Source organism: Bidens hawaiensis, unplaced genomic scaffold (genome assembly GCF_021521415.1).
Source record: "Bidens hawaiensis isolate Kalapana, Puna unplaced genomic scaffold, B.hawaiensis_p1.1 tig00081679_1, whole genome shotgun sequence".
Taxonomy (NCBI): domain Eukaryota; kingdom Viridiplantae; phylum Streptophyta; class Magnoliopsida; order Asterales; family Asteraceae; genus Bidens; species Bidens hawaiensis.
Genome location: NW_027503828.1, coordinates 10,576 through 22,610, shown reverse-complemented (window position 1 = coordinate 22,610; position 12,035 = coordinate 10,576). Strand labels below are relative to the sequence as shown.

General features: G+C 45.8%; 1 protein-coding gene across 1 annotated transcript; it reads right to left on the bottom strand.

Annotated features, from left to right (window-relative positions):
- Nucleotides 1-9,077: 9,077 nt before the first annotated feature.
- On the bottom strand, nt 9,078-9,956 carry LOC143607377 (zinc finger protein ZAT5-like). The gene has a single exon (XM_077082843.1). It carries the CDS (start codon nt 9,937-9,939, stop codon nt 9,133-9,135), a length of 807 nt encoding a protein of 268 aa, XP_076938958.1. The 5' UTR covers nt 9,940-9,956; the 3' UTR covers nt 9,078-9,132.
- Nucleotides 9,957-12,035: the final 2,079 nt, after the last annotated feature.

Here is a 12,035-nt window from a genome sequence, read left to right as displayed (position 1 = left end):
TTGCTCATTCCTTCAGGTGACACTGAGTGATTGAGAGCTAAGTGCCTTGTGCGTGTAGCCTTGCTGCGCGGGTGGCCTTCCCTGATGGCTTGTATCCGAAGCTGCGGGAACAGGCGGAGTCCTTCACCATCGGGAGGCATTTCCTGCGGGAACAGCTTACGTACTGCGCGTAAGGACGTCACGTCTCTGAGCATGGTTGGTCCTGCGGATCCAGTTGGTTTCTGCGCAGACGTCCCTCTTCAAGGTGAGTCTTGCGGGTCCAACTGGGCTCTGCTGGGACCTACCTCTTCAAGTCCCCCAGTCCAATGTTCTTCTCATGAGTGTTTAATAAAGTGAGGTGAACTTTTGGACTTAACCAAAGGGTTTTGAAAAGGGTTTTTTAAGGTTTTCCATGGGGATTCCTCCCGCGGAAGTCCTTGTCACTTGCAGAAATTCCCGAGTTTCCTGCTTGGTCTTTGGGTATGATGCGGGTAGGTCTGTAACCTCCTCGCAAGTCAGGAGCGTTGAGTCCCACTTGTGTGGATTCTCCATGAGGTTTTGGTAGTTTTGAACATAGTGATCAATTATGTTAAAACCACCAATTCCATCCTGGAGCTTCAAACAACGTAGTTCTCGACGTTCCCGTTATGCGGGGATGTTATTTCCGTTTCCGCAAGCATTGCCCAGAAGATCCTTCTTGGTTTCAATTCCCAGCGGAGCGCTAGGTATGTGAAGGGTTTTGCCTTAACACTGTACCCGCGCTCGTCTTACGGTTACTTTACTTCCAAGGTATTCCTGGCGTCAATTCCCTGCGGGTGCTAGGTATATGAAGGGTTTTGCCTTAACACTGTACCCGCACCCGTCTTATAGTTACTTGGTTGCCGAGTTATACTAGGCTTCAATTCCCTGCGGGTGCTAGGTATGTGAAGGGTTTTGCCTTAACACTGTACCCGCAGCCGTCTTACGGTTACTTGTTTGCCAAAGTATTATTGGCTTCAATTCCCTGCGGGTGCTAGGTATGTGAAGGGTTTTGCCTTAACACTGTACCCGCAGCCGTCTTATGGTTACTTGTTTGCCAAGGTATTCTTGGCTTCAATTCCCTGCGGGTGCTAGGTATGTGAAGGGTTTTGCCTTAACACTGTACCCGCAGCCGTCTTACGGTTACTTGGTTGCCAAGGTAAGGGGTATTTTCCCGCTTACTTTTGAATCTTTTTGAATTTTGAAATTCGAAGAGTTGATGGAAGGATAAGAACAGTCCAAACCTCTGAAACGTCGTGCGACGGTTTCTTCTGACTGTGTCAGGACGTGCAGGAAGTTATGGTGACGTGACAGTACATGGTCATTCCAGACGCTTTTTCAGGCGCGTGGGCGCGATTTTTCGGGCGCGTGGCCGCGAAATTAATGGTATGCGTCCTGTCAACAGCTGTTGCCAGCTTGCTCTTTGCCACGTGTCATAGTTTCATTGCACCTTCGATTTCTCTCTCCTCCGCATTAAATTCATCGCATTAATTGCGATTAGTATATAAAGGGGGAGAGGGTTCTTTGTAATCTACACTTTCACTCTTCTCTTCATCTTAAGAACGATTTCCGGCGAATACTCATCTTTTCAGTCGAGCATTCCCTTGAAATCGTTTTCTTCTTTCTGCAAGATGTCTTCACGTGATCTCGAATCTACAGCCGATGACAAGAGTACTGCTGGCGAGTGCCAGTGTGCTCTGCCTGGCGATCTGTATCGGTACGTCGTCAGGAAGTTCATGCTCGAGTCTCTCGAGCCTGAGTTTCCTGAACCCCATCAGACGGTGTACGATGCCCCCAGAGGCAAGATCGGGGTTTATGCTGCATTCTTTGTTTATGGGAATCTTAGGTTCCCATTGACAAAGTTTGTTTACCGTGTCCTTGAGAGGCACGGTGTTCATTTGACCGAGTTGCACCCCATGGCGATCGCCAAGATTCGTCACTTCGAGTGGGTGTGCCGGATTTTGGGCATTGAGCTTTATGTTGACCGCCTGATGACCTTCTACACTTGGAGGTGCATCCAGGGGTGGTACACGTTGATAACCCGGATCAAGGGTTTGAAGATTTGCGCAACCGAGCGCAGTCTTCGTTCGTGGAAGAGGGAGTTCTTCTACCTCTCCGCTCGCGCCATCCCCCTTGCCATGAAATTTAAGAACGGGCAAGTACTTCCCAGCCTTCAGGCCTCCAACTACGAGGAGGCGGAATGGTTTTCGAAGATATCCCGAGTCCAATCTCCGGTTTACCGGTTTGCGGAGTCCGGGATGGTGATGCTGGGGATGAGCCGGGTGTGGAAGGCTGCGGATGCACATAAGATCCCAATCGTCCTCGAATACGGTTCGAACTCTGTTCCTTACGGTATGCTTTGTTTCTTTTTGTTGATTTTGAATTTCTTCTAACTTCTTTCCTGTTTATTTCAGAGGGGAACGACTTGCAGTCGCTCCTGAACCCGCGGGAGGCTGACGGTCCTGCTCGGATGGGTACTCGCGCTCTAGACGAGAACGAGTTGCCCATCCTAGAACAAACGGCGGATCAGTTCGTGAAGGTCTATCCGCTAGGCCATGAGATCCTTAGCGCCAGGCGGCCAGGTAAGGCGCTATTCGACCCTCGACCCCTCAATGTTGAAACCTCTGCTGGAATTCCTCTAATCGTATGTTCTGATGAGGAATCCGCAGATGGTCCTCCGTTGGTGCGGAAGAAGAAGGCTGCCGACGGGAAGGGGAAGGAGAAGGTGGCCTCCACTGCCGATCCAGCGCCTCGGTCTGATTCGGAGACCGAGAGCGAAGAGGTGGCGGGGAATCCCGGTGGTGATAAGACCACCGCTCCGGAGGTTGCGACTGTCACCTCTGGAGAGCCCAAGAAGACGACGGTGACCGGCGCAAAGAGGCCGGCTCCATCGGGTTCGTCCCCGCCTCTCCGTACCTTTAGGCTCAAGAAAACCCGTAAGTACAAACTTCCTTTATCTTTAGCTTCATAGTTTAATGTCGTTTAACACTTATCTTCTTTACGCAGGTGTGGATGTTGACGCATTCCAGGGGTGGAGCGCAGAGGAGTACCTCTCCGCCAATGACGGTAGGCTTGGTCAGCCTACCTGAGGCGTCGACCCAGGCGCCTGCGCCTGCTTCCGCTGGTTCAGTTGCTCACTCCTTTGAGCCGACTGTTCCAGCTGTGATGACGTCACCGCCGGCTGTGAGTGCTATTTTTACAGCATCCTTAACCGAGCCGGCGGTTACTATTGCTGCGGATTCCGCGGCGGCGACCGCGGCGGCTGCTACCATGCCCCCGTCATCGGCAACGACGGCCGATCCATCAGGTACGCATGGGGCTTCTCGCCAATCTCTGCCACCTTCCCATCTGCCTGACCTCTTGGATGGATTTCCCTTGGGTTCAGGTGATGGGTTCGGCGGCTATCGGCCTGTTATTGACCCTACAGGTGCGTAGGGTTCTTTTGGCCCTTTTCATATTTTTTTTTATCATCTTTTCCTAACTGCTTTATGTTTTTTGCAGTGACGGATTCCAATGAAGTGTATATTCCACGATGGAACATTCACCGAGGAACAACCCTTCGCACCCCCGTGGAGTGCGTGGAGTGGGCTCGTCACGCTGCTCCTAGTGGTGCGTTGGGGGAAGCCATGGCTAGCTACCAGGAGGGTAGGCTAAGCAATGAGCTTCGGGTTCTCCTGGCCCGGATGCAGCCGCGCGTCGAGCTGCTTTGTCGTGAAAACGAAAAGTTAAAAGCAGCTCGCGTTAAAGAAGTAGCTCAGGCGCGGGCTGTCCGGGAGGAGAACCAAAAACTTACCGCAGTGGCTGCGGAGAAGGAGAAGGCCCGTTCCAAGGCTGACCAAGCTGTTAATAAACAGCTTCGGCTGGCTAAGGAGACTGCAAGGAACGCAACCGAGAGGGCCACCAAGGCTGAAGCTGTTGCTGAGCCTCTACGCGTGGAGAATGAGGAGCTTAAAGCCAAATTAGAGGCTCTCCAGCAGGCTCATGATGCCTTGGGGATGGAAGACGCCAAAAAGCTCCAAGAAATCCTAGACCAGAGGGGGGTGCTTGACCATGCTGAGCGTAAGCTAAAGGGCGTCGAAGAGGCTGCGGCTAAAGAAGTGTTGCTTGCCAACCTCAACAAGAGTGAAGCCGATCGCGCCCGTAACGAAGCTCAAGCTGCCCTCCAAGAAGCCCTGGTTGCCAAGGAATGGCTTCTTCGAGAAGCGTTGTCTCAGGTAAGCTTTTCTTGTCTTTACGCTTTTCTTTGTAAATAGAAAAGGTTTTGACATTTGTATATTTTCTTTTGTAGGTTGTGCATCGAGTCTTTGCTGAGACGTCGTATGACGATGCTATGAGCGCAGCCCTCAACGCTTCTCACGAGGATGGGGAAAGGGTCGGCTTCCTGCTTGGTCTAGGGTTCGTTGAGAAAGGCATCCCGCCTTCCAACTTCCCTTTGTATAATGTGGATACTGAAGCTATTTACGACCAAGCAGTGAACCAGTATGCTGCCTTCCCGCATCCGGTGGTGGAGAAGGTAAACGAAGTTGCTGCTGCTGATGATGGGCTAGCTATCCTTAAAGCTTTCCTTGAACTGCCACGCTCTACTGATGGTGCTGGTCCAAGTGGAAGTGGCCCTGAAGCCTGATCCTGAGGATCCCTTCCCACTGCTAGGATAGATTTAGCTTGTATAGATTTATTTTGTTGTAGGCGGGTAGTTACCCGGCCATTGTAATGAATATGAAATATAAATCTTTGTGCGGGTAAGACCGCTACTTTCTCTGGATTCCTTGCTTTATAAACGTTATGACTTGCATACTTTAGTTTAAATTAGCAATTTTCCAAGTGTAGAATAAGTTAACCTTTGAACGTGGTAGATAATAGGTGTGAAGTTTTGCTTCCTCTTTCGTGATTGTGCGGGTATGACCATCACTTGCACTTAGTAGGATGGCTAAACTTTACCTACGTCTGACCTGCATGTAGGTTTTCCTCATCTTTTCTGAGGATAAGTTAACCTTTGAACGTGGTAGATAATAGGTGTGAAGTTTTGCTTCCTCTTTCGTGATTGTGCGGGTATGACCGTCACTTGCACTTAGTAGGATGGCTAAACTTTACCTACGTCTGACCTGCGTGTAGGTTTTCCTAATCTTTTCTGAGGATAAGTTAACCTTTGAACGTGGTAGATAATAGGTGTGAAGTTTTGCTTCCTCTTTCGTGATTGTGCGGGTAGGACCGTCACTTGCACTTAGTAGGATGGCTAAACTTTACCTATATCTGACCTGCGTGTAGGTTTTCCTCATCCTTTTTTGAAATTTCTAAGTGTTTAGGATAAGTTAACTTTTGAACGTGGTAGATAATAGGTGTGAAGTTTTGCTTCCTCTTTCGTGATTGTGCGGGTATGACCGTCACTTGCACTTAGTAGGATGGCTAAACTTTACCTACATCTGACCTGCGTGTAGGTTTTCCTCATCCTTTTGTTAGAAATTCTCTGTTTTGAATAACCGTTCGACGCGCGGTTGTTAATAGGTTAGTGTTCAGTTTCCTCTCATGATTCATGCGGATAGACCGGCACTTTCACTTAATGGGATGACTGAACTTTTCCCCTTTAACTGACCTGCGTGAAGGTTTGTCGTTTTTTGGGTTTATGCGGGTTTTGCCGCCTTCCCCATGCAACGACTTTCCACGTATTTATGCGGTGAAAACCGGCATATCCGTGTTGAATAAATTAACCATTCGACGCGCGGTTGTTAATGGGTTAGTGTTCAGTTTCCTCTCATGATTCATGCGGATAGACCAGCACTTTCATTTAGTAGGATCTGAACTTTTCCCCTTCAACTGACCTGCGTGAAGGTTTGTCGTTTTTTGGGTTTATGCGGGTTTTGCCGCCTTCCCCATGCAACGACTTTCCACGTATTTATGCGGTGAAAACCGGCATATCCGTGTTGAATAAATTAACCATTCGACGCGCGGTTGTTAATGGGTTAGTGTTCAGTTTCCTCTCATGATTCATGCGGATAGACCGGCACTTTCATTTAGTAGGATCTGAACTTTTCCCCTTCAACTGACATGCGTGAAGGTTTGTCGTTTTTTGGGTTTATGCGGGTTTTGCCGCCTTCCCCATGCAACGACTTTCAGACTTATGCATGCGGTGAAAACCGGCATCAGTGTTGATAGTTCATAAAGTAAAAATGTAAAATCATCAGCGTCGATGTTTTAAGGAGAATCATTTCCATTAGAAGTGGCTCTTGGCCTTTTCTTTACAAATTTGGAATTGATTTACATGCAAACTGTGTGTTTGAGCTCCCTTCCATGTTGGGATGGGAGTGCCATCGAGCCGATACGCACCTGGTTCGGGATCTCGTTCTTTACGCAGCATGTAGTCTCCACATTGAGCTGGAATTTTATTCGTGTTTTCCCCAGCTGGGGTTCTACACGCATCAGCCTGCTCAGCGTTCATTGCGCCACGAGGTGCGCGAGCGTCCCATCTCTGACAAATGCTTCGACCATGTCCTTTACGTCTATGCATTCTTCGGTGTTGTGGCCTTTTGTCCTGTGAAAGTCACAGTATTTGCTCCGATCAGCATTGTGACGATGTCGGATTATTTGAGGCTTTGGCCATGGGAGCTCCTCAGTAGCGAATATCTCGGTGACGCTTTTGGTGAGCGGCGTCCATCTGGAGTTCTTGTTTGACTGTACGTTATCCCTTCCGCCTAACCGATGCTGCAAGCCGGATGAGGTGTTAAAGTTTACCCTTGACTGCCAAATGCCTAGCTTCCGCTTTTTGTTTAATCGGGCGGTAAGGATGTTGTCTTCTCTTGTTTTCTGGGTGTAGAGGTTTGTGCTCTGTGGGAGATCTCTACCCAGTTGCTTCTCCGTTTCCGCAAAGCGTTTTGCTGCTGTCATGATGGCATCCCATGTGGATGGCATGCCATCTTTACCCGTTAAGGTGCGGATGAGCTCTGGGTCGTTCGCGCCCTGAATAAAAGCAGCGCGAACAAGATCTTCGCTAATGTTACCCAGACTTAGCTTCTTCGAGTTGAAGCGAGTGATGAAGTCTAGCAAAGATTCATCTTTTTCTCGAATGCACTTGAGGATTGTCCATTGCTCTTCGGTATACTTTCTTTGCTGGCTGAAGTGTTGGCTAAACTTCTGTTGGAAGTCTGCCCAGTCGTAGATGTAGTTAACCGGTAGACGATCGAACCACGCTCTAGCAGCCCCCACAAGCGTCATTTGGAACATGTAACACCACGTAGGTTCCGTCCAACTACTGACGGTTGCCCCCGCTATGAATCTGTTCAAATGATCATCTGGGTCAGATATACCATCATATGTGCCTATGCTTGACATTTGTTTAGCACTTTTTGGGGCGATTGCTTCCGCAATGTCCCTTGCAAATTTGGACGTTCCCGCATTTGCAACGTTTGGTCTGAATGTTTTTGAGAAGTCACGTGGACTTCCACCTGTGTTTTTTGGTTTGAAGGCTTCTCCAAAATGCCTTCTCGGTTGGGAGTCCGTTTCCTTACGCTTCTCTTTTGCCCTATGGCGAGGGTTCGCGTCGGAGTCGGATTCCTCCGAGTCATCGTCCAAGTATTCTTCGAATTCGTCAGCCTGTTGGACGGAACGCAAGCGTTCGTCCAACTCAGCTTGGAATTCCTTTTGACGTGCCTCCGCCCATGCCTTAACTTCATCGAGTGTTTGGCGGGGGAGTCTTGTTCGTTTCTCTAACTGGGTATCGGTGATTCCCAGTGAGCGATTATTTACTGCACTTGCCCCAGCTTGGGTAACTGGGGTAGTGTTCGTAAAATTTACTTCACTTGCCCCGGCTTGGGTAACCGGGGTAGTGTTTGTAAAAACTGTGTAGCCGGTATTCCCCCCAGTAGCTGGGGTTGTGGTTACCGGAGTTTCTTTAACCATCTTTCCAGAAGTTTGAAAAAACTGGAGAAAAATAAAGTTCTAGCTTTATGCACGGATGGCGCCAATGAAGAAACACTAACCGGACCCCGGGCAGATTACGGGTAACCTGGGGGTTAGATAGCTGTTTCCCACGAGGGGTTAGACCCGGTAAAGATGGTTCTTCTGATAACCTGCAAAACAGACACCGTGAGCTCGTCACTGAGAAGGGGGGGGGTTCCTCCTTGTGACCATCCTCCGGCGTGAGAATCAGACTAGATTGCTCTTTAAATATAAGTGTATATTAAGAGATTGCTAGAGCAGATATCAGGTATAATATGATGATAATGTGATAAGATAAGATGATCATACCATTTGGGGTATTTATAGCCGAAGGTAGGTTTCCAAGGAGGTGTGGCCGGCTGCAACAGTATTCCTGTTTTACCAACAGTGGCCTACGCACGTGCCCTGCTGGTAGTTGGTGGGTAGGCAGCGGCTGATAGTGACCAGGCCTGCTGTGTACTATTCCTTTTCCACCAACTGCCGGCTATGCACGTGGTATGGCAGTAGTTGGTGAGTAGGCAGCGGCTAATAGTGACATACAGTACAGGAGCATGCTGCTCGCCATACTGTTGTCAATAAGCTGTCGTATCTTTAGTCAGATCTTTTGCCCATACCTCGTCAGGTACAGTACAGAAGATCTTCCCGTATCGTACGGACTGGCTTATTTGGGCGGGAGTATTCCCCCTCCCGCCCTTGTGCGGGATTGTTCCCGGCTTTGCTCATTCCTTCAGGTGACACTGAGTGATTGAGAGCTAAGTGCCTTGTGCGTGTAGCCTTGCTGCGCGGGTGGCCTTCCCTGATGGCTTGTATCCGAAGCTGCGGGAACAGGCGGAGTCCTTCACCATCGGGAGGCATTTCCTGCGGGAACAGCTTACGTACTGCGCGTAAGGACGTCACGTCTCTGAGCATGGTTGGTCCTGCGGATCCAGTTGGTTTCTGCGCAGACGTCCCTCTTCAAGGTGAGTCTTGCGGGTCCAACTGGGCTCTGCTGGGACCTACCTCTTCAGTGGTACAAATGAAAAAATAAATAAACGAGTTGTAATTAAATACATTGCTTTTCACAGAAAGTAACCATGCAAACAACAAATTAAACTATTAATTATTAAAAGAATTTCAAAGAATCACTACATATACACAATGAATTATATATCTTTTAAAAGGATAGATGATGAAGAAAAAAAAGAATCATATGTAACGTGTTTGGATTTAGAATGGGCAATGCACAAGAGAAGAATTCGAGAACGCGATCATCTGATCTCTAGGTCGAAATGGGAACTTTGTATCATTATGATCATCTTCAATCGGAGCCGGAAGATTCAAGTCCAACGATAGTAAGTTTCTAGGTTTCTTGGATTCTTGAAACCAACCCGAATCACCAGAAGTGGTTGTGCCCATGGGCATGGACCTATGTCGCCTCATATGACCACCTGGTGCCTGGCCAGAACCAAACTCAGCACTACATATCGAACACATATGAATCTTGGTTACCTTGATCGAGCCACTAGGGTTACAATCTCTCATCTGGTTCGAACCAATTTTTAGAGATAGTGCCGTCGAATTTTGATGATTATCTACACCTAGTTTCATCAGGTTATCATGGGTTTTCTTGTGACTAGCCCTATGTCCACCAAGAGCTTGAAACGACGAAAACCCACGATAACATGTCTTACATTCATAAACATAAAACCCTGGCGTCCTCGCCACCTCCACTGTATCTGCTTTATGCGGTGAGGGTGGTGGGGAAGAATGGCCTTGAGCCGGGAGAATCAAGCAGTTGGCCATATCTTCTTCCTCGTTTTCTTGAACAAGTTTTGTGAATTCGATGGAACCGGTTGGCATGTGGAAGGTATTTTTTAAAGGGTTGTTTGTATGATCACCATCTTCATTGGTGGAGGTGGTGGTTGTGGAAGAGTTGGAGGCCATAGTCAGGGCTAGAGGGGAAGATGCTCTTTGAAGTTTGGTATATTTTCCCTTGATGATTGAACTGTAATAATATTCTTGAGTGGCTTTCATTTGAGAGAGAGAGAGAGAGAGAGAGAGAGAGAGAATGGATAGAAGTTTAGTAGTATTATATAGAGAGAAGTGTAACGAGCCAGCTTTAATTTATTTTTCTTAATTAAGTTATTGGTATACACAGCTTGAAAAAAATTACAATGTTTAATATATATATACTTGTATGTATATAATGAGAGAAAATACAATGGAGTTTTCGATCACATTCTTATATATTGTTATCTATATGGCCATATGTATAAAATACTTTTTATAAGTTATTTTATACATACGTAAAGTATAAAAATGAATATATACATAAATGTAAGCGCTAGAATAGATAAAATTAAGGAGTTTGCTTGCTTATTATCTATATGCCATGATACCTTGTGGAGGATTGGAGTGCAAGTATGGCACAGACACCCTTTCCTCATCCCTAGGGGGTGGACTTGGTGTCGAATGAAACTAATACCACTATAACACGGTATCTATACCAAGAAAATTCAAGTAGCATTATCTAAAAATTTTGCACTATATTGCAATGCAAATAATTTAACAAGCTACGTACACATGTTATTCGTAACAACTTCAATTATTAAAACTCGACATTTAGAAAGGGTACGATGGACAAGTTCATGATTTTTTATATTAAAACGACAACTTCATTATAAAAAAATGGTTATCTAGAAGAAGCTAGATACGGTGATACATTAAAATGCAAACCAACCCATAAAAAAACACAACAAAAGGATGAACTACGTAAAAACAGACCAAATGAATCAAACATAAAGGAAAGGCCTACGAAACCGATACGCAAGCTTCGCCTCCTTCACGCTCATGTTTCATCTGTGAGAAGATAAACGCTTACTGTTGATTATACTTTTAATCTGACTCTTCAATAGATCAATGTTGGTCCATATTAACAAAACAATTAGTAAACGAAGGACGTGAGATTGAATTAATTAACTGTTGTTCGAAACTTTTATTAATCAAGAGAAACTCGAAAACTCTCATACTAAACCGTCGATAATCATACCCCTCTTTAACATAAACAAAACCTAATCATATTTAAATTAAAATTTTACTATTAAAAATAAAAGGATCCAATTACAATAAAGAGGCAGGTAAGCAGGCAACAAGCTGCGCCGCCACCACCTTTTGAATGGCAAAACTGATCCTACTGAAAACAAAGTTATCGTTCTTAGGCGTCGATGAGTTACTGTGCACGACCCGCTGACTCTTTTTAGAAACGTAGCCGCATCGGGGCAAGAGACCCAAATGTGTCAAAGGCAAAAGGAATGAAGGCGTGTTGATTCTCCACACACGCCTTCTCGTGCTTAGCAATTTTTCCTGCTTCAGCCTTTAGCACGGCATGCCTAGCAACAAACCCGGTGTCACTAGATGAGTTATTGTGCACGACCTGCTTCAGCCTTTAGATCGGTATTTAAATTCAAATTCGTACTTTCTATACTTTCAAACTAATAAGATAAACATGCAATTAAACAAACCAACGAAACCAATAACTCTAAACATTCAAACTATTAACTCGACTGTAAAACTAAAAGAATTTCACTTAGCCCTTTCATGTTTCTCGATAATTTGTTTCAAGATACTTCGAATATCATGTAGCCGAGTGCAAAGAAAAATTCAATCCATCTTCGCAGCTGAGTAAAAGAACGGATATTGAATATTCTCACGGATCCTTGTACATGGCTTGATAGTTATAAGTTAAATCACTAAAATAAACCATTTCATTTTTGTTATTATCTTCTTAAAACTAGTTCCTTTTTATATTTAAAGAAAAATCTAAGCTTTAATATGTTAACTGGAAATAATTCCTGAGGAAGCAATTGCATTGCATGTGGGATGCATAATTTGATTTGTGAAATGAGACCATGACCCAAAAATCACGCCGGCTTTCAGTCTCCTTCAATTATTCACTTTTTTTTTGACCGACCTTCAATTATTCACTTAATCATCACCTGAGTAGTTTAACAATATTTTTAGTTTAATCTTATCTAACAATACTAATAAACAAAAATACTAATGCCGATGTGTCATGACTATAATCAATCTCCTTAATTCATGCTATCCATGGATCATGGGTTTAATCTATA

Coding starts and splice junctions, on each gene's coding strand:
- LOC143607377 (XM_077082843.1), bottom strand. CDS start 9,939: ATGAAAGCCACTCAAGAATATTATTACAGTTCAATCATCAAGGGAAAA.